The 23,656-nt window shown below is 38.8% G+C and overlaps 1 protein-coding gene across 7 annotated transcripts in view; it reads right to left on the bottom strand.

Moving 5' to 3' along the window:
- Positions 1-23,656, bottom strand: part of OPHN1 (oligophrenin 1) — a 750,938-nt gene that overhangs the window by 161,315 nt on the left and 565,967 nt on the right. For all 7 annotated transcript variants that reach the window (XM_061136930.1, XM_061136931.1, XM_061136928.1 and 4 more), the window contains one exon: positions 5,117-5,264. In XM_061136930.1, coding sequence (XP_060992913.1) covers positions 5,117-5,264 — 148 coding nt within the window. The remainder of the gene's footprint in view (positions 1-5,116; positions 5,265-23,656) is intronic.

Genomic DNA, 23,656 nt, shown 5'->3' with positions numbered 1-23,656 from the left:
ATCACTACAAACAAAGCTAGTGGAGGTGTTTGAATTCCAGTTGAGCTATTTCAAATCCTAAAAGATGATGCTGTGAAAGTGCTACACTCAATATGCCAGCAAATTTGGAAAACTCAGCAGTGGCCACAGGACTGGAAAAGGTCAGTTTTCATTCCAATCTCAAAGAAAGGCAATGCCAAAGAATGCTAAAACTAGTGCACAGTTGCACTCAATTCACACGCTTGCAAAGTAATGCTCAAACTTCTCCAAACCAGCCTTCAACAGTACATAAGCCATGAACTTCCAGCTCTTCAAGCTGGATTTAGAAAAGGCAGAAGAACCAGAGAATAAATTGCCAATATCCGTTGGATCACTGAGAAAGTGAGAGAGTTCCAGAAAAATATCTACTTCTGCTTTATTGACTATGCCAACGCCTTTGACTGTGTGGATCACAACAAACTGTGGAACAGTCTGAAAGAGATGGGAATGCCAGGCCACCTGACCTGCCTCTTGAGAAATCTGTATGCAGGTCAGGAAGCAACAGTTAGAACTGGACATGGAAAAACAGACTCGTTCCAAATCAGGAAAGTAGTACATGAAGGCTGTATATTGTTATCATGCTTATTTAACTTATATGCAGAGTATATCATGAGAAACACTGGGCTGGATGAAGCACAAGCTGGAATCAAGATTGCCTGAAGATCAATAACCTCAGATACGCAGATGACACGACCCTTATGGCAGAAAGCAAAGAAGAATTAAAGAGCCTCTTGATGATAGTGAAAGAGGAGAGTGAAAAAGTTGGCTTAAAACTCAAAATTCAGAAGACTAATATCATGGCATCTGGTTCCATTACTTCACAGCAAATAGATGGGGAAGCAATGGAAACAGTGACAGACTTTATTTTGGGGGGCTCCAAAATCACTGCAGATGGTGACTGCAGCCATAAAATTAAAAGACACTTGCTCCTTGATAGAAAAGTTATGACCAACCTAGACAGCATGTTAAAAAGCAGAGGAATTACTTTCCCAACAAAGTTCTGTCTAGTCAAAGCAATGGCTTTTCCAGTAGTCATGTATGATATGAGAGTTGGACTATAAAGAAAGCTGAACATCGAAGAATTGATGCTTTTTTTTTTTAACTGATGCCTTGGAACTGTGGTGCTGGAGAAGACTCTGGAGAGTCCCTGGGACTGCAAAGAGATCCAACCGGTCCATCCGAAAGGAAATTAGTCCTGAATATTTATTGGAAGGTCTGATGTTGAAGCTGAAACTCCAATACTTTGGCCACCTGATGCGGAGAACTTACTCATCTGAAAAGACCCTGATGCTGGGAAAAATTGAAGGCAGGAGGAGAAGGGGACGACAGAGGATGAGATGGTAGATGGCATCACCCACTCAATGGACATGAGTTTGAATAAGCTCCAGGAGTTGGTGATGGACAGGGAGGCCGGGTGTGCTGCAGTCCATGGGGTCGCAAAGATTTGGACACAAATGAATGACTGAACTGGACTGACCCTCTTTTAGCATGTCTTACTTATTTATTTACTTATTTTATTGAAGTACAGTTGATTTACAATGTCGTGTTAGTTTCAGATGTACAGCACTGTGATTCAGTTACATATATTCTTTTTTATTGGAGTACAGTTCCTTTACACTGCTGCATCAGTTTCTGCTGTACAGCAAAGTGAATCTGCCAAATGTTTACACATATCCCCTCTTTGTTAAAATGTCCTTCCTAGTTAGGTTACCACAGAGCAATGAGTGGAGTTCCCTGTGCTATACAGCAGATTTTCATTAGTTATCTGTTTTACACATAGCAGTGTATGTATGTCAATCCCAGTCTCCCAATTCACCCTACTTCCCTTTTCCTCCTCCCATACATTTGTTCTATAAGTTAGTGTCTTTATTTCTGTTCTGCAAAAAGATCAACTATACCATATTTCTGGATTCTGTGTATATGCATTAATATATGGTATTTGCTTTTCCTTTTTGGCTTACTCTCCTCACCTTCAGATTACTGCCAGAGTTACTGGTCCCTTTTTGATTCCTCTTTTCTTTTTTCACTTCTTTCAATCTATCCAGTTGCAAGGACAGTTTTCTTTTCTTTTAGTTGTCCACAGTCTTCTATTAGTGTTTAGCAGGTGCTCTGTGATAATTTTTACATTTGTATATGTATTCCTGATGTACTTCTGAAGAGACATGAATTCTACATCCTTTTATTCCACCATCTTGACTCTTCTCTCTCTCTCTATACACACACACACACACACACACACACACACACACACCTCTATTAGATTCTTTTCCCTTATAGGTTATTAAAAAGACTGAGTGCACTTTCTTGTGTTATACAGTAGGTCTTCACTGGCTATCTATTTTTTTTTATTTTAATTAAAGGATAATTACAACATCGTGATTTTTTTGGCCATACATCAACACATTTATCTATTTTATATATAGTAATGTGTATGTGTTCTGGTATTTCCATCTCTTTCAGAATTTTCTAGTTTATTGTGACCCACACAGTCAAAGGCTGTGGAGTAGTCAATAAAGCAGAAATAGATATTTTTCTGGAACTCTCTTGCTTTTTTGATGATCCAGCAGATATTGGCAATTTGATCTCTGGTTCCTCTGCCTTTTCTAAAACCACCTCATTTAAAGAGCTGACTCATTGGAAAAGACCCTGATGCTGGGAGGGATTGGGGGGCAGGAGGAGAAGGGGACGACAGAGGATGAGATGGCTGGATGGCATCGCCGACTCGATGGGCATGAGTTTGAGTAAACTCTGGGAGTTGGTGATGGACAGGGAGGCCTGGCATGCTGCGATTAATGGGGTCGCAAAGAGTCGGACACGACTGAGTGACTGAACTGAACTGAACTGAACTGAATGTGTATGTGTTAATCCCAACTTCCTAATTTATCCCTCCCCCACTTTCCCTTTTGGTTATCATAGGTTTGCTTTCTATGTCTGTGGGTCTATTTCTGTTTTGTAATTATGTTCATTTGCATCTGTTTCTTTTTTGAGATTTTACATATAAACAAATTTCATATGACATTTGTCTTTCCCTGTCTGGCTTACTTCACTTAGTATGCTACCTTTTAATATTTCTTTTGAACCAAGTCTATTGGTGATCAATTCCTTCAAGTTTGTTTGTCTGGAAAAGTTTTCTCTCTCCTCATTTCTGAAGGATTACTTTGTCTAATATGGTATTCCTGATTGGAAGTTATTTCCTTTTAGTACCTTAAAGATATCATCCCACTTTCTTCTGGACTGCAAGGTTTTAGATGAGGAAACTGCTCATAGTATTATCAGAGTTTCCTTTTATTTGATTATTTGCTTTTCTCATGGTATGTTCAAAATTCTCTTTGTCTTGGAATTTTGAGAATTTTATAAAAATGTGTCTTGGCTAAAATCTCTTTATGTTTAGGTTATTTGCATTTCTTTGGGCTTCAAGGATCCAGGTTTTCAGTTCCTCCTCCAAATTTAGGAATTTTTTTGTCATTATTTCTTTAAATAAGCTTTGTGACCCTTTTACTTTCTGTGCTCCTTCTGTGACTCCCTCTCATATGTGTATATTGGTTTGTGTATGGTGTCCCATAAGTCTCTTTTATAATCTTTTTTCCTTTTGTTCCTCTGACTGGATAATTTTAAGTGACCTGTCTTTGAATGCAGTGATTCTTTCTTCTCCTCAGTTCCAGAATTTCTTTTTGGTTCTTTTTTTATGATTTCCATGACTTTCTTGAACTTCTCATGCATCATTTTCCTGATTTTGTTTAGTTGTCTGAGTTCTCTTGTAGCTCACTGGGCTTCTTTAAATGGTTATTTGGAATTCCTTTTCAGACAGTTCATAGATATCCATTTCATTAGGACCAGTTCATGGTGCCTTATTTTGTTCTTTTGGTGGTGTCATGTTTCCCTGATTAATCCTCAGCCTAGTGGCCTTTAGTTGGTGTTTCCCTATTTGAAGAACTAGGCACATCTTCCCATCTTTATAGATTGACTTTGGCGAGGAAAGCCTTTTATCCATCAGCACAACCATAGATTCTGTGTAGGACACCTGGCAGGCTCCACAGGTGAGCTTGCTGCTGGAGTCCTTGAGTAGGCTGATCTGGTGCCTGGGTCAGTGAATGGGCAAGCTTTCAGCCTGGATCTGCAGGGGATCAGCCTGGATCTTGAAGCCTAGGCCCAAGGGGTAGCCTGGCACTGAGACAGACCTGGAGGCTTGGTCCACAGAAGACTGGACTGGAAGCTGAGCTGTGGTTACATCCTGGTGATTAGAGCCACAGGGCCAGCTTGGCATGTATTGGCCCTGGATTCTGGGTCTTTAGGGGCAGGCTTAGAGCCTGAGACTGCACAGAATGGCCTAGTACTGGGGCAGGTCTAAAGCCTCGCTTGGGAGAGGCTGGCCTGGAGTCTAGGAAAACAGGGGATGAGTTGGTGCTTTGGGTTTACTGGGGTGGGCCTGGTGCTGCAGTCCAAGGTAAAGTTGATTGCTCCCCTCACTCTCCTTTCTCCATGTGGAGGGGATCTCTCCCTGGACTACATAGTGTGAGCTTTGGGGAAGGGTGACATGGGTAATATGAAAGTGTCCTTTCTAGCGTCTGCAATGCACTTTTTTCTTATTTCTGTACTCCACCCAGGTATTCTTATCTCTCATATGGATTCCATAGCTCTCATTGAAGGACTTTTCTTGCATATATAGTTGTTTGAATTCATTCATGTTACTGTGAAGGGACAAGCACTAGAAACTCCTATTAAGCCATCAGTCCCCTGTGTTCACAGAATTTTATTTAAAATCTCAGAATATTCAGAAAACACATTGCTCACCTATTTCAATGTATTGAGGTACAGATTTAAGAACACCTTGTATCTCCCACTGACCTGCTAAGGGAAAATGATTTTACAGATTCTTCTGTAAGTTCATTAGGATGGGTTCATCTCTGTCCTATCCATTGCCAAAAGACTAATTCACTCTTTGGGCACAAATTTTACAAACCTTGCCTTGCCTGGCTCAGGACCCAGAAAAAATCTACCTTTACATGGAAAAAAATTATTGTGCCTCCACTTCTGCTTTTCAATATACTTTTTATCTCCAGTCACAATTAAGAAGATAAGGGTAAACTTTAGTACTGACCTTCACTTTCATCCAGGGAAGAAGTATAGACAATTGTCCTTTCCCTCAGCAAGCGCTTTGAAATTGTAATTGGTTTGTGTCTTCTTGCTGTTACTCGAGGTGGAGGCACTGGGGGTGCAGTACTTTCCTCAGGTGGACCTGAATAGATCTGCAGAAGGGGAGTATTTCCAGAAAACAATTAGATCAACTTTTTGTATTCCTAATGCTAACTACCAGTTGATGCCCATCAGCATTACATCTAGTGTCTGCCAGAGAAATTCTAATATTACTAAAGGAATTGGGAATATTTTTCCTAAACACTCTAACCACCAGCAAGTAGAGATTTCCCACCATGTTTGAGGTGCAGGACCTGGGATTTCTCAGTGTGGAGGAAAGAATGCAGACAAAAATGGCAACATCAGGAGTGTACTCTTCTATATGTTAGATGAGATTGCCGGGTGACACATATTCACTGAACAAAACCAATTAAGTTATTATTTAAAGAATTGTGCAACATCAGTCCTGAATTTTTCACTTACTGCCTGGGAAACTGTAAAAAAGCTTTTCCCAACAAAAACTGTAAAAAAGGTTTCCAAGCAAAACTCATTAAATATTCACCTCCCATCTCTGAGCCTTAGCTTCTTCATCTGTAAATTGCAGGAAGCACAACCTATCACAGGATGTGGTGAGAACCAACTGCGAAGTTAGTTAAAGGACATTGTATGGGTAGAGGTGGGGTGTGAAGAATGATTAAAAACACCCACATGCATTCAATATTTCTGAAAAGATACCAAGAAACGGATTACATTGTTTGCACAAGACAGGAATAATGAGTGGCTCAGGGAAGGATGGAGGAAACTTATTTTTCACTTCTATATCATTTTGATTTAAAAAATTTTCAAGCCATGTATGCATTACTTATTCAAAAGAGAAAGGACAAAAACAAAGTTCTTTGGAAGTTATGATAATTGCTGGATAAGTGAGGGAGGAGCTGTGATTAGAATTTGTATATAGTGTCTCATATGTACTTAAGGATCTTCCTATCCCTGGGGAGAATGACCTTTTGGCCAGAGTGAACACAGTTTGGAAAGACACACATATGTGATAATGGAGGAAGGGAACTGGTTCCATTACAATAATGAAATCAATCCCAATGATTTGTGCAAAATAATGTCATAGCCCAACATTCTATCAGGCAAGAATCAACATAGTTTGCATAGACACAGAACTTACATGATTGGGAACACAAGGCAAGCCTGTGTGAAAGCTGCACAATGATAGAGAACAAAGTAATAAGAATCATAAGGCAGTACATGTTTCAGTATCTCATGGAATAGGGAAAAAAGAATATGACATAGTAGCAAGCAGATGAGCTTTGAGGCCATATACGTTTAGGTCATATTTCTGGGGTCATCATTAGTAATAATATTCTAAATAGCTACCATTTTGTGAGCATCTTAAGCAGATGTAGTAGTTGTTATAAATATTCCTTGTTATTTTTTTTTCCATTTATTTTTATTAGTTGGAGGCTAATTACTTTATAATATTGTAGTGGTTTTTGCCATACATTGACATGAATCAGCTATGGATTTACATGTATTCCCCATCCCAATCCCTTCTCCCACCTCCCTCCCCACCCCATCCCTCTGGGTCTTCCCAGTGCACCAGCCCCGAGCCCTTGTCTCATGCATCCAACCTGGGCTGGTGATCTGTTTCACCCTTGATAATATATATATACATGTTTCAATGCTGTTCTCTCAAAACATCCCACCCTCGCCTTCTCCCACAGAGTCCAAAAGTCTGTTCTGTACATCTGTGTCTCTTTTTCTGTTTTGCATATAGGGTTATCATTACCATCTTTCTAAATTCCATATATATGCGTTAGTATACTGTATTGGTTTTTGTCTTTCTGGCTTACTTCACTCTGTATAATGGGCTCCAGTTTCATCCATCTCATTAGAACTGATTCAAACGAATTCTTTTTTAATGGCTGAATAATATTCCATGGTGTATATGTACCACAGCTTCCTTATCCATTCATCTGCTGATGGGCATCTAGGTTGCTTCCATGTCCTGGTTATTATAAACAGTGCTGCAATGAACATTGGGGTGCACGTGTCTCTTTCAGATCTAGTTTCCTCAGTGTGTATGCCCAGAAGTGGGATTGCTGGGTCATATGGCAGTTTCATTTCCAGTTTTTTAAGAACTCTCCACACTGTTCTCCATAGCGGCTGTACTAGTTTGCATTCCCACCAACAGTGTAAGACATACAGATGGCTAACAAACACATGAAAAGATGTTCCTTGTTATTTATCAAATGCGCCAGGGACTTTGCACTGAATGCTTCATCTACCTGGAGTGAGCTTCTTCCAGGAAACCATATCCATAGCTCGTGCTATTGATTTCAGTAGGATTAATGATCAAGTACACTCCTCTCAGTGAGTCTTTGCAGATAAATGTATCAAAATTTTGACATGCTTCCCTCTGTTGTGCTTACTATCCCCCATCTCTATTTAACTTATTTTCTTATCACTTTCTAACACTGCTATTGTTGTTGTTCAGTTGCTAAGTCATGTCCGCCTCTTTGCAACCCCATGGACTACAGCACGCCAGGCTTCCTTGTCCTCCACTATCTCCCGGAGTTTACTCAAGTTCATGTGCATTGAGTTGGTGATGCTATCTAACCATCTCATCATCTGCCTCCCTCTTCTCCTTTTGCCTTCAATCTTTTCCAGCATGAGGGTCTTTTAACACCATATATTGTACTTATTTAGCTTTTGGTTATCTGTCTCTCTACTTGATTGTATACTATACTAAAGTATATCATCATATTCACTGTTATATCTCCAGCAGTTAGAAGAGTGACTAGAATTTCTGGGCCAAAAAACTAACAAATTTAAAATTCTGATATAAAAGGCCAAATTGTCCTCTGAAAATAACATGACAGCCACTTTCCCTTCCAGCCAAAATAGGGTAAAAGGGCCTAGATTTATATCATCAGCATGGAACAATTAAAAAGCTAGAAAAAATGTAATAATGATTCTGATCATTATTAGGGCATTTGAAATCTGGCAATGAAGGACAGTGATCCATGAGAGAGGAAAAATAAATGAAGTGAACTCCATGATTGTTCCAGCATAAAGCCTAGAAAGATTCTTCAGGCCATACTCCAGGACAAGGAACCCAGAAGAGCCCAAGAGGCTCCATAAGCTGAAGACACTGAGTTGTAAGTATGAGAAGAGCAAGGAAGTGAGAGTTTTCAGGGCAGAGTACCAGACAGAAGATCTGCACAGAGAACTCTGAAGATCTTCAGGCGTCCTCTTTAAGAATTTAGCTGCATACTGAGCAATACATATGTGTAAGGCAAGAACCACAGGACAAAATTAGAGGGAAACACAGTGGCTGGAAGAGTTCCTGTTCTCACCAGCCACAGTGAACTATTAAATAATTCACAGAGCACTGAATAGAGTACACAGACAAGTTTTGCCTCATTCACGAAGAAAAATTAACATGACTAAATACTATTCTTTTTCTGCTTAAGTTTAAAATAAATACTTGTAAATATCAAGCTGTATTTGGGTAACAGCTGCACCCCAGAAAAAGCTCAAGAATATTACCTATAGTAATTAAAAAATAGCCAGAATTCAAGAAGGTAAAATTAATGTCTTATGTCTGATAAAAAATTATCAGAAATAAATTATTCATAGCTATTTCTTTTTAAACTTTTTATATTTGTATTTAAGTATAGCTGATTAACAATGCTGTGATAGTTTCAGCTGGACATCAAAGGCACTCAACCAGACATATACATGTATCCATTCTCCCTCAAATTCCCCAATAGCCCATTCTAATTTTGGTGTATTTTATTTCTTTTTCTTGCTCAATTGCTCTGGCTAGGACTGCAATACTGTATTGAATAGGAGTGGTTACAATGAACATTCTTATCTTGTTCCTGATCTTAGCAACAGTTGTCTACCTTGCCAGTCAATCCTAAAGAAAATCAGTCCTGAATATTCATTGGAAGGACTGATGCTGAAGCTGAAGCTCCAATACTTTGGCCACCTGATGGGAAGAACTGACTCATTGGAAAAGACCCTGATGTTGTGAAAGATTGAAGTCAGGAGGAGAAGGGGACGACAGAGGATGAGATGGTTGGATGGCATCACCGACACAATGGACATGAGTTTGAGCAATCTCCAGGAGTTGATGATGAACAGGGAAGCCTGGCATGCTGCAGTTCATGGGGTCACAAAGAGTTAGACATGACTGAGAAACTGAACTGAACTGATGATGTTAGCCATGGGCTTTTCCTAGATGGTCTTAGTTATGTTGAGGTCTGTTCTTTCCATACCAAATTTGTTGAGTATTTATCATGAAAGGATATTGAATTTTGGCAAATGTATTTTATGTATCTATTGAGTTTTTTTTCATTCTATTAATGTGGTATATCACATTTATTGATTTGCATATGTTGAAGCATCCTTGCATCCCAGGGATGAATTCCACTTGATAATAGTCTATGAATCTTTTAAAGTGCTGCTCAATTAAGTATGCTAGTATTTTGTAGAGAATTTGTGCTTTCTGTATTCATCAGGTATGTTGGCCTGTGGCCTATATCTTTCTTTTCCTCCTTCCTCTTTCCCCCTCCTCCTTCTTCCTTCTTTTTTTTTTTTTAATAGAGTCCTAAACTGGCTTTGGCATCATGGTAATGTTGGCCTCATAAAATGAGTTTGGGAGTGTTCTCTCTCTTTCGACATTATTAATTGAGGATAATTGACATCAATTCTTCCTTTAATGTTTGGTAGAATTCACCAATGAAACAATCTGAACCTGAGCTTTTCTTCTTTGGAAGATTTCTGAATACTGATTCAAGCTCCTCACTCAGTATTTGTTCAGATTTTCTATTTCTTCATGATTCAGTTTCACTAGGTTATGTATTTCTAGGAACTTACCAATTTTTCTAGGTTATCCAATTTGTTGGCATATGTTTATTTATAGTAGTCTCTTGTTATCCTTTTTATTTCTGTAGTGTATCCTTGTTTATTTCTGGTTTTATATATTCAGGTCTTAGCTCTTTATTTCTTAGTCTAGTTAAAGGTTTTCAGTTTTATTTATCTTTTTAAAAACTCAACGTAATTTCATTTATCTTTTCTATTGGTTTCCTGTTCTCTACTTCATTGATTTCTCTCTCTTTTTTGCTCTGATCTTTGTTATTTCCTTCCTTCTGCAAACTTTGGGCTGAGTTTGTTCTTTTACCAATTGTTTGAGATATTAATTTAGGTTATTTGTGATCTTTCTTTTGTCTTAATGTAATGTAGTGTAAATGTACTGTAATGTAATGTAATGTAAATGTAGTGTAATGTAAATATAGTGTTTTATTTGTGTAAAAGTCCCCTCTTAGAATTGCCTTTTCTCCATTTCATAAGTTTTGATTGGCTGTTTTTCTATTGTCATGTATTTCAAGATATTTTTTGATTTCTTGCTTTCTATATTTTGATTTCTTGCTTGACCCTTTGGTTGTTCAAAAGTGCATTGTCTACCACATATTTGAAAATTTTTTTTCTTCCAGTTATTGATTTCTAGTTTCATACAGTTGTGACCAGAAAGTACTTGACAAAATTTCAATCTTCATACATTTGCTTATTTTATGACCTGACGTTATCTATCCTAGAGAAAGTTCCATGTCCACTTGAGAAGAACGAGTATTCTGTTGTTGGTGGGTAAAATGTTCTGTATATGTCATTCAAGTTCATTTGGTCTAAGGTATAGTTCAGGTACAATGTTTCTTTAATTGAATTTCTGTCTGAATGATCTATGCATTCTTGAAAGTAGAATATTAAAGTCTTTTGTTATTATGTTATTGTTTATTTCTCCCTTCAGCACTGTATTTGCTTAATATATTTAGGTGCTGCAATGCTAAGTGCACATATATGTACAACTGTTATATACTCTTGATGACTAGACCACATTATCATTAGTTTATGGCCTTCTTCATCCCCTTAAATCAGTTTTTGATTTAAAGTTTATTTTTTCTGATATAAGTATCCCTGCTTTGGGATCCATCTGGAACCATTGGGTTGGGTTCCATCTGCAGGAAATAACTTCTCCAACTCTTAACTTTGAGCCTATGTGTGTCTTTAAATTTTAAGTGTTTCTTTTAGGCAGCATACTGTAGGGTCCTATTTTTAATCCATTCAGCCCCTCTGCTTTTTGATTAGATAATTTAATTCATTTACATTCAAAGTAATTATTAATAGGCAAGGATTTATTAATTTCATCTTAATTATTTTCTGGCCATTTTGAAATTCCCTTATTTCTTTCCTCATTACTTGTTGTCTTTATTCTTGTGAATTTATCATTTTCTGTAATGTCATGTTTTGATTTCCTTCTCTCTATCTTTTGTTTATCTACTACAGGTTTTTGCATTTGTGGTTACTAAGAGGCTTATATAAACAAAACTATAGATATAAAAGACTATTTAAAGCTGATAACAGCTTATCATTGATCATATACCAAGACCCTATAATTTTACAACTCCCTCTATATTTTATGTTTTTGACATCACAACTTACCCAATTTTATATTGTATATCCATTAACAAATTACTGTAGCTAAGTTATGATTAATATATTTGTCCTTTAACCTTTATATTAGAGTTACATAATTAACACACTATCATATTGCAGTATGAGAGTATTCTGAATTTGACAATATATTTATTTTATCAGTAGGTTTTATACTTTCATATATTTTTGCATTACTAACTAGTATCCTTTTATTTCAGCTTGAAGAACTCCTTTCAGTATTCTTGAAAGGCAGGGCTAGTGTGGACAAATTCCCTCAGCTTTTATTTGTTTGGTAAAGTCTTTATCTTTCCTTCATTTCTGAATGATGACTTTGCTGGGTAAAATATTCATGGTTGGAAGTTTGTTTTTTTTTCAGCATTTTGCATATACCATCCAACTCTCTTCTGGTCTGCAAGGGGTCTGCTGAGAAATCTGATAGCTGTATATGTGAGGGTATTTTTTTTTTCTCTTGCTGCTTTTAACACTCTTTCTTTGATTTTTTAAACTGTTTCATTATAATGTGTCTTGGAAAAGACTGTTTTGGCTTGACATTTTGAGATAACTGTTGGCTTCATAAATTTATCCCTAGATTTAAATTCTCAGGCATTACTTCTTTAAAAACTTTTCTCTCATTCTTCTCCTTCTGGGACTTCTGAGACTCCAACAATTCATAAATTGTTTCTTTTAATGGACCCCATGATTCACATAGACTATACTCATTCTTTTTCATTCTTTCTTCTTTTTGCTACCCTGAATATTGTTATTGTTGTTCAGTCCCTCAGTCATGTCCAACTCTTTGTGACCCCATGGACTGCAGCATGCCAGGCTTCCCTGTCCTTCACTATCTCCCTGAGTTTGCCCAAACTCATGTCCATTGAGTTGATGATGCCATCCAACTATCTCATCCTCTCTCGCTCCTTTCTCCTCCTGCCCTCAGCCTTTCCCAACATCAGGAATTTTTCCCAGTGATTTGGCTCTTTGCATCAGGTGGCCAAAATATTGGAGCTTCAACTTCAGCCTCAGTCCTTCCAGGGAATATTCAGGGTTTATTTTGTTTAGGATTGACTGGTTTTACCTTCTTGCTGTCCAAAGGATTTGCAAGAGTCTTCTTCAGCACAGCTCAAAAGCATCAATTCTTCAGCGCTCAGCCTTCTTTATGATCCAGCTCTCAGACTCGCACATAACTATTGGAACAGCCATAGCTTTGACTATACAGACCTTTGTTGGAAAAGTGATATATCTACTTTTTAATATGCTATCCAGGTTTGTCATAGCTTTTCTTCAAAGGAGCAAGCATTTTTAAATTTAATTCCGTGGCTGCAATCACTATCTGCAGTGATTTTGGATCCAAAGAAAATAAAGTCTGTCACCATTTCCACTTTTTCCCCATCTAGGCTCCCATGGATAGATGATCTCAAATAACCTGTTTTCTAATTCACTAACTCTTTCTTCTTTTGGATAGAGTGTAATATTGAAGCTCTCTATTGTATTCTTCAGTCCAGTCATTGTTCTTTGTACTCTAGGATTTCTGTTTTGTTTTTTAATGATTTATGTTTATTTGTTGAGGTTATTTTGTTCATGCATTGTGTCCCTAATTTCATTTAATTGTTTATCTTTGTTTTCTTATAGTTCACTGAATATCATTTTTAATTAAAGCATAGTTGATTTACAATATTATATTAGTTTCAAGTATACAACATAGTGATTCAATATTTTTATAGATTATACTCTAAAGTAATTATAAGATATTGACTATATTCTCTGTGCTATACAATATATCCTTATAGCTTATTTATTTAATATAAAGTATATATACATATATCTTAATCCCCTACCCCATACTGCTCTTCCTTCTTTCCCTCATCACATTGGTAACCATTTTTTGTTCTCTATATCTGAGTTTGTTTCTGTTCTATTTTATTCAATTGTTTTAGCTTTTAGATTCCACATGTAAGTGGTAACATACATTATCTGTTTTTTTCTGATGTTTCATTTAGGATAATACTTTCTAAATTATTCATGATGCTGCAAATGGCAAAATTTTCATTCTTTTTTATGGCTAATAGTGCACACACAGCTGTTTTATTCATCAGCGATGGACATTTAGGTTGCTTTCATATCTTGGCTATTGTAAATAATGCGATGATAAATATTGGGGTATATATATCTTTTCAAATTAATGTTTTCATTTCTTTCAGATATATACCCAGGAGTGGACTTGCTGAATCACATGGTAATCTTATTTTTAGTTTTTTAGGTAACATCCACACTACCTTCCATATTGGCTGCACCACCTTGCATTCCCACCAGCAATGTACTAGGGTTCATCCCTTTTCTTCACATTCTCATCCTGAGATTCTAGGTGGGCCCTCTGGTGGTGTCTGGGGGAGACTTGCTGCTTGAGTTCTTTGGACAAATTTGGTGCCTTGGTCATCAGGTGGGCAAGCTTGGTGTTTGGATCCACTAGGGAAAGCCTAGTGCCTGGGTCCAAGTGTATTGACTGGGGCTTGGATTCACTGGTGAATCCAAGCTAACACTTGAACTAACACTTGAGTTTGCAGTGATAGGCCTATGATTGGGGTTCATGTGAATGAATCTGGATCTGGGTCCATGGGGGCTGACCAAGATAAGGAATCACTGGGATGGGCCTACATTCTGGGTCCACAGGGACTATTCTGGTACTGGATGGGCCAGGAACATGATTTCATAGGAACTGGGCTAGGACCTAGTGCAATGGAGTTGGTCTGTTCTGCTTTACTGACTATGCCAAAGCCTTCGACTGTGTGGATCACAATAAACTGTGGAAAATTCTGAAGGAGATGGGAATACCAGACCACCTGACCTGCCTCTTAAGAAACCTATATGCAGGTCAGGAAGCAACAGTTAGAACTGGACACGGAACAACAGACTGGTTCCAAATAGGAAAAGGAGTACATCAAGGCTGTATATTGTCACCCTGCTTATTTACCTTGTATGCAGAGTACATCATGAGAAACGCTGGGCTGGAAGAAGCACAAGCTGGAATCAAGATTGCCAGGAGAAATATCAATAACCTCAGATATGCAGATGACAGTACCCTTATGGCAGAAAGTGAAGAGGAACTAAAAAGCCTCTTGATGAAAGTGAAAGAGGAGAGTGAAAAAGTTGGCTTAAAGCTCAACATTCAGAAAACTAAGATCATGGCATCTGGTCCCATCACCTCATGGGAAATAAATGGAGAGACAGTGGAAACAGTGTCAGACTTTATTTTTTTGGGCTCCAAAATCACTGCAGATGGTGACTGCAGCCATGAAATTAAAAGATGCTTACTCCTTGGAAGGAAAGTTATGACCAACCTAGACAGCATATTAAAAAGCAGAGACATTACTTTGCCAACAAAGGTCCATCTGGTCAAGGCTATCGTTTATCCAGTGGTCATGTGTGGATGTGAGAGTTGGACTGTGAAGAAAGCTGAGCACTGAAAAATTGATGCTTTTGAACTGTGGTATTGGAGAAGACTCTTGAGAGTCCCCTGGACTGCAAGGAGATCCAACCAGTCCATCCTGAAGGAGATAAGTCCTGGGTGTTCATTGGAAGGAATGATGCAGAAGCTGAAACTCCAGTACTTTGGCCACCTCATGCGAAGAGTTGACTGATTGGAAAATACCCTGATGCTGGGAGGGATTGGGGGCAGGAGGGGATGACAGAGGATGAGATGGCTGGATGCCATCACCAACTCGATGGGCATGAGTTTGAGGAAACTCCAAGAGTTGGTGATGGACAGGGAGGCCTGGCGTGCTGCGATTCATGGGATCACAATGAGTCAGACACGACTGAGCGACTGAACTGAACTGAACTGGAGCACACTGGGAGCCTAGGGCCATGGAAGACAGCCTGTAATCTGGGGCCTCAAGGTCCAACCTAGATATTAAGTCTATGTGGTTGAGCTTGTTACTGGTGCCGGCCAGGAGTCTGGTTCTCTGGAAGCCAGCCTATAAGCTGAGGCCACAAGTGCTTGTCTGGCACTGAGGTTGGCCAGAAGCTTGGGTTCACAGGAACCTGTCTGGACCCTGAGCCATAGGCGCAATCCTGGCATTGAGGTAGGCTGGGTGCCTCAGTCTATGTGAGCTGGTCTAGAGGTTAGGTCTGTGGGAGGTCACCCATTCTGAAATGGGCCAGGAATCTGCATTCACAGGAATCCACTAGAAGCCTGGTGACAGAGCTGGCTGACAGTGGGGTCAGCCAGGAACCTGGGTTTGTGGGAGCACACATATGCCTTGGGAGCTGCCTGAGGATATAGGTGCTGGGCAATGTTGAGTGTTTTGAGAGCTTGGGTTTGCAGGAATCTTCTGGTAGCATGGTGCTACAGGAGCTATCTTGGACTTTGGGAAATGCCTGGGGCCACAGAAGCTGGTGGATAACAGCATGGGGCAAGGGCCTAGGTTTGTGTGACACCACTGGGAGCCTGGGGCCATGAAAGACATCTGTCTGCAGGAGTTGGTCTGATGTTGAGGTGGGCTGATACTGGGGTTTAACAGTGAAATCAAGTGCTCATTTCATTCTCCTCTCCCAAGAAGACTGTCATTCTCCACACTGGGCTGAAACTTGGGAGAGGGATGAAACACAGGTGACTCTATCTTTCTTCCTCATTGTGTCTTTTCTTATTTCTTTGCTTCACCAGGTGTTATAATCTTTCACCTGGATTCCATATATATATATATATATATATAATTGCTTACTCAATACTGACATCTGGATATCCCAGAGGCATCTCAACTTCAACATTTCTAAAATTAAATGATTTAATTATTTTCTTTCATTTATTTATTAAAACAATGCTAATGCCCAAGCCAGAAATCTGGGCATTGTTATCCTAGCATCTTCCCTCTGTCTCACATCCCATATCCATTTAGTCACCGAGTTCCATCAGTTATACTTCCTTAATATCTCTCTAATCTATTCTCTCTATTCAATACCACTGCCTCAGTTCAGAGTTTCATCATGTCTCTCTAATATTACTACAGTGGTCTTCTAACTATTCTCTGTGCCTCATGTCACTCTTGTATTTAATCTGTCTGTGAAAGTATGAATAGAGGGACCTTCCTAAACTCAAAACATAATTGTCTTACCCCTCTGCTTATATTTTAATGACTCCTCACTATCTTTGAGACAAAGTCCAAACTCTGTAGTTAGTACACAAGGTGCTCTATAATCTGGCCCCTGACTACAATCTCCAGTCTCATGTTCCTCTATTCTTACCTTCACTTTATACTATGATATCCATCCACCCTTCTTCCTTTTACAATATTGAAAAGGAATATGACTAATATTCATAGAAGTCATTGAATTTTAGCTTACATGTCCCAGCTTCCCTTAAAGCTAGGTAAGGCCATGCACTTAAGTTTTAAACAATAAAATACAAGTGGAAGTGATTTATACAAATTTCTGGATCAAGTTTTTATAAAGAATTTGTCTGCATTCCATTCTCTTTCCCCCTTATCTTTCATGAAGACCAGTGGAACAGGTAAGTTGGACCCAAAGATTAAGGCCAAGCAGTAAGGATAGCAGAGCTACTCCACCAATTTTGGACTGTTTACCTATGGACTTTTACACGAAAGCAAAATGAACTTGTCTATTATTTAAGTCACTGAATTTGCTCTTCTTTGTATTACAGGAAGTTAGACTGTACCTTAATTCATTCATTCCCTTTTAACTTTTGTGTCTCAACTCATGTACTAACACTATGGGAAGCCTTAGCTGATTCCGATGCCAGAGATATGTTCTACTTCCACTTGCTCCCATTACATCTGATGTACCTCTTCATATTAGTTATTACACTGTATCCTGAGTACTGATTACCCCCCCCCCCAATTCCCTCTTAGTATCATGAGCTTCCTGACAGTAGAGACTTTTATCTCATTCAAGCTAGAGCCTTATTAGGACACCAGATAAAAGAAAACAGTTCAGTGACAGTTTTTATAATGAATGGATGGGTTTTGGCTGCCAGGCCCCTCAAGGCCTTTTAAATAATAGAGACTTTTCTCACTTGTTTCTTCTCCAACTGGAAATGGGGAAAGAGACTATAAGACAGAGATTAAAGAACTAACTTTGAGCAAGAATCAGCTGTGTAGACACTTTACCACTTGCTAACTATGCAACCTCAGGAAACGTACTTAAACTATATGTGCCTCAAACGTGAAGTCCAGTTTGCACTTTGCAAACCTCAATTTCCTAAATAGTGATAATAATCACTATAACCACCTACCTCATATGGTTGTTGTGATGACTGAATGAGAAAATATATGTAAAGAGCCTAGTCTGGAACATATTAAGCACACTATAAATGCTAACTACCGCAACCCTAAAAATGACTTAAACTCATGTTTCCTTGGAGAGAAGCAGGGAAAGAGGGATGGAGAGGTGAGATGGAGGGGGGAAGGAATAGGGGACAGATGGAGGTTGAGACTAAAGCAATAAAGGGTGAAGTGGTTATGTGCTATGCAAACCAGAAGTTGTGGACTTGATGGCTCTTTGAGGTCTCTGCCAGATTAAGTTATTTTATTTATTTCCTCTAGTTATAGCAGTTATTCATTTCTCATTGGCAAAACTCTTTCCTCACAGCCTGCTCATCTTCAAAGAGCTACCCAGAACCCAAGAAGGATATGGGATCACTACTTTTTAGGGTTTGCAATGAAAGTCAGCAAATCCACCTGGACAAGCTGCTATCTATATGCTCTGTCTCCCCCAGGTAGACTGAGACATTGGTTGGGAACGTTTTGAGACAAGTTCTGCCAATGTGCCCATGGGCTGGGCTCAGAGAAGTTGCTCAGTAGGCTTAAAACCTGTCTTTCTAAATGAAAAAAGTCTAGAAAAGCCGAGGGGATACTTCCTGTTGTGTGTCCTTTCTAAAATTAAAACATGGCCTGAATAAACCTAGAGTCAACATGGATTGCAACATTCTTCCCAAAGCTGTCCTACAGATGTAAACCTTGAAGCCAAGCTTTAATGTGGAAATACTGGCAATTACTGTGGTAGGAAGAATCCATTTACCTCTCTCTCTGTTCTGTGGGCCCTCGAAAAGCCCTACATGAGATCTATTTTTAAATGATGTGTCACTGCTATTCCCTTTGGTAAAAGAAATGGAGTAAACTTGCCCTCCTTGCTCATTCAAACTTAGCCAGTTTGGTCTCACTGCTGTTCAACATGCCAAGGACAATTCTGCCTCATGAACTTTGCATTCACTGTTTACTATTCTTGGGATTGATCTTCCCCAGGCTAGCCACCATGGCTAATACTCTTACTTTATTCAGTTTTCTGCCTAAGAATCATAGTAATATCACTTTCTACATGATAACCATCCTTTACTTTGTTATTCAGAGCACTTATCACCACCTGACAAATATATTTGTTAGGTTATATTTGGTTATCATCTGTCCCTTCCCAATAGAATACAAGACCCATGAAATAAAGGTGTTTGTTTTGTTCACAAGTATATCTATCTTCACTGCTGAGAACTTTGCCTGGTATGTGTAAGAATTTAGTATTTATGAAATTTAACTTGTATCATTAGTTATTTGAAGGAGGACTACAAACTACAGATATAACTAGTGTCTTGGGAATGAAAACCTGGCAAATATCCATAGTTTCTCTTAAGAGAGGAAGAAGAAGAGATGATGGGCCCAAGATCTCTGAACTTAATTTTGACAACTCAATTTTAATGTTAAGAAAGGCCCAAGAAAAGAAACTCTGTTTTACTCAATTCCCTATTGACTTCTTGAGTATCCATGAAAAGTATGTTCTAAGAGAGGAATCACAATGTACCCTCTGAAGATAGAAAAAATAAATTCTAAAAGAATGGGAAAATCATAATGTGTGGGACTTTCTTATAGGAGTGAATGGAGTGAAATACCAGGTGGCACAGGATGCAAAACTAGCTCCTCCGTATCTCATGCAATCTTTGAAAAGGGGAAGTGATAGCAGTAGCAGGAGAAGGTCTAAGTGGCAGGGCTATGATATGAACTTAGATTTGTCTGACATCAAGGTTAATATTCTTTCCGCTATATAACATAAAAGAAAACTCTTTAAGTTTAAAAATAATTCTTTTGATGGGAAGAGTATCAGGCCAAACTTATTTTCCCACCATGCAAAACTCCTGAAAGATGGTGAACTGATTTGGCTTTCTGCAAACTGGTTAAGAACACCTAGAATTTTGTGGTCTTTAATAGTGACTTTGGGAAAAGTCTCAGAGAATAACCAGTACAGAATCTGGGAGCAAGCCAGTGATATTTGTTTTCTGGGCACATGGCTGGTCCTGAATGTTAGCTGAGTTGAATTCTAAAGACTAAATCTAAGAGAAATCAATATATAAGGGATATTATTTCACTCTGTTGGGCCTTGGTTATTGTCTGGGGTGGTCATGAGTCCAACTCCTGGAAATCCTTTTTTCTGAAGGCTCCTGAGGACTAAAACTGGATGATAACATTTGTTGGGCTTTGAGGCACAAACAGGAGAAGTATCACGTTCATTGGGGAGGGAGTTAATGAAACCCTTGCCTGAATTTGATGACATTAATCCCCTCCAAGTTTCTTCTCTGTCATGTCTTTAGGCATGAAAGATAGAAGAAATTTAACATAAGATAATCATTTTTCAACTGCCAAAAGCAACAAGATCCACAGTCATCTGAACTCTTGGAAATTTTGACAGAACTCAGTAACTATCCAGATTCTCCCCAGATGCTGCTTCAGGGTTGCAAATATCAGATTGTACAAAAAACATCTTGTCTTTCTATAAATCAAAGATATAAGACTTGGCCCTGATGAAGCTCAGCTTTCTACTGAGCCTCCATTTACACTCTGGCTGAGGCTGTGTTGCACTTTCTGAGGTCTGGTTACACTAGCAAAAACTGCACTCTGAAGTTCATTAGAAACAAAGGTGGTGATTGGCTAAAAAATAATGAGCTCTTAGCATTTGGCAGAGACCACTTTAAACATCAAGTGTGTCACCAAGTTCTCTCAGAGTTTGGACAGAACTTTGAAAATATCATGTCTGTTGTTACTAAGAGCCAAAATTTTTTAAAGAAGGCTGTCACCAGGCTTGTCTTTGGTCTCTGCAACATATAGACTTTAAGGTTCTTCTACATGACACATGACCCATACAACATACTTAAGGTAAAACTGATGTCCAAAGAGAGGAAGCACTTTGTTCATGTCTCCAAAGGTAGTAGGTGGTAAAACTTTGATTAGTGAAAAAGTGAAGTCGCTCAGTCGTGTCCAACTCTTTGCGACCCTGTGGACTGTATGTAGCCCACCAGGCTCCTCCGTCCATGGGATTCTCCAGGCAAGAATACTGGAGAGGGTTGCCATTTCCTTCTCCAAACTTTGACTAGAACCCCAAAATTCTAATCCTCAATCTAGTGCCCTATCCCCTTAAAACAAAGTACCTCCTTTGTGAAACTATTTTATACTCCTGCTGATTGTATCTAACATGTCTATAATCCACACTCTGTCAGTCCATTCGCCTCCCAGTTGCCTTGGGAAGAGGATACTTAGGAAAGAATGAAGTCAGAATCTGCTAATGACACCTCCATCCACTTGGCAAGGATTTATGTGTTCTACTGAGAATGCGATTGCAGATTTCAAGTGGAGTTTTCTCTTAAGACCTACTTACAATACTTTCAGACTCAGGAAGTGAAGAGTTCTGCATCATTAAACAACTACGAATTAACAATGATCTCAGTTCAGTTCAGTTCAGTCACCCAGTTGTGTCCAACTCTTTGCGACCCCATGGACTGCAGCATGTCAGGTCTCCCTGTCCATCACCAACTCCTGGAGTTTACTCAAACTCAGGTCCACTGAGTTGGTGACGCCATTCAACCATCTCATCCTCTGTCGTCTCCTTCTCCTGCCTTAAATCTTTCCCAGCATCAGGGACTTTACAAATGAGTCAGTTCTTCACATCAGGTGACCAAAGTTTTGGAGTTTCAACTTCAGCATCAGCCCTTCCAATGAATATTTAAGACGGATTTCCTTTAGGATGGACTGGTTGGATCTCCTTGCAGTCCAAGGGACTCTCAAGAGTCTTCTCCAACACGACAGTTCAAAAGCATCAATTCTTAGGCACTCAACTTTCTTTACAGTCCAACTGTCACATCCATACATGACTACTGGAAAAACCATAGCTTTGACTAGATGGACCTTTGTTAGCAAAGTAATGTCTCTGCTTTTTAATATGCTGTCTAGGCTTCAACAGTACATGAACCATGAACTTCCAGATGTACAAGCTGGATTTAGAAAAGGCAGAGGAACCAAAGATCAAATTGCCAACATCCATTGGATCATCGAAAAAGCAAGAGAGTTTCAGAAAAAAAATCTATTTCTGCTTTATTGACTATGCCAAAGCCTTTGACTGTGTGGATCACAACAAACTGTGGAAGATTCTTAAAGAGATGGGAATACCAGGCCACCTGACCTGCCTCTTGAGAAATCTGCATGCAGGTCAGGAAGCAAGAGCCAGAAATGGACATGGAATAACAGACTGGTTCCAAATAGGAAAAGGAGTATGTCAAGGCTGTGTATTGTCACCCTGCTTATTTAATTTATATTCAGAGTACATCATGAGAAATGCTGGGCTGGATGAAGCACAAGCTGGAATCAAGATTGCTGAGAGAAATATCAATAACCTCAGATATGCAGATGATAGCACCCTTATGGCAGAAAGTGAATAACTAAAGAGCCTCTTGGTGAAAGTGAAAGAGGTGAGTGAAAAAGTTGGCTTAAAATTCAACATTCAGAAAGCTAAGATCATGGCATCTGGTCCCATCATTCCTTGGCAAATAGATGGGGAAACAGTGGAAACAGTGACGGACTTTATTTTTTTGGCTCCAAAATCACTGGAAATGGTGACTACAGCCATGAAATTAAAAGATGCTTGCCCCTTGGAAGAAAAGTTATGACCAACCTAGACAACTTAGACAATGATCTAAGGACTTCTAAAATGTACCACTTTGACTACAAAGACTTAGTATACACCATAGATTATGGAAGAATGTCATCACTGAGATAAAGTTAATTTCCTATCAATATAGTAAAAGGATGGGAAAGTATTATTGGGTTGGCTATAAAGTTCATTTGAGCTTTTCTGTTAGATATGAGGGAAAAACCCAAAGAAACTTTTTGGCTAACCCATTAACATTTGGTGGGCAACACTATGTACAAAATACTTGATATATTTATCTCATTGAACCCTCCCAACATCTGAGTGAGATAAGTTTAATTATTAGTCCCAATTTTAAAATGAAGGAAAGAAGTTTCAGGGAGGTAGACTGGCTTGTTGAAGACTACCTGGCTAGCAAATAATGGAGCTGGGATTCAGCCTCAGGGTCATCTGCTTCCAAAGTTATTTTCCATTATTTCCATAATATTCTCACCTCTAGGGTTATTTGGAAAACCTATAGACGTGGGCTAGGCATTTTCAGTTTTCAGTCTTAATCCCAAAATAGCAGTGACAGCCATTAGTCCCAAAATCTCAGAGCAAAGAAAAAGTTCACCCAATCTCAAAGCTCTTTCACTGATACCTGATTTATGAAATTCTTACAGGTAGTGTCACCAGACTGAGGAACCTTGGTCTGCTTCATGTCTAGCTGCCAAAGTATACCTATCTGATCCTCTAGCACAGTGGCCCCAGTCTTATTCAGACTCTGATGTTCAAACCTGAGATTCAGACTACCCAAAGGAGAATAGCAAAGACAAAAGTATATGATATGGGAAAATCATTGGCCACTGAGGGGAATGGGCTATCTGATTTTGGGAGATCTTATTAAATTCTCAAAAATCTCTGATTATATATTAATTCTCTCATTATCTCTCTCTCTCTCTCTCTCTCTCACACACACAAGCAAATCAGAAGCCACTAAAAATACAATAAAAACAGATAATTGACTTTGAAATCCGTAACAAATTTAATCCCTCCAGGTCTCAGTTACCTATAAGCAAAATAAGGAAATACCTCATAAAAGTTA

This window comes from Dama dama, chromosome X, assembly GCF_033118175.1.
Source record: "Dama dama isolate Ldn47 chromosome X, ASM3311817v1, whole genome shotgun sequence".
Lineage (NCBI taxonomy): Eukaryota > Metazoa > Chordata > Mammalia > Artiodactyla > Cervidae > Dama > Dama dama.
Note: the sequence above shows the minus strand (reverse complement) of the source record. Positions and strands in the feature narration are given on the sequence as shown.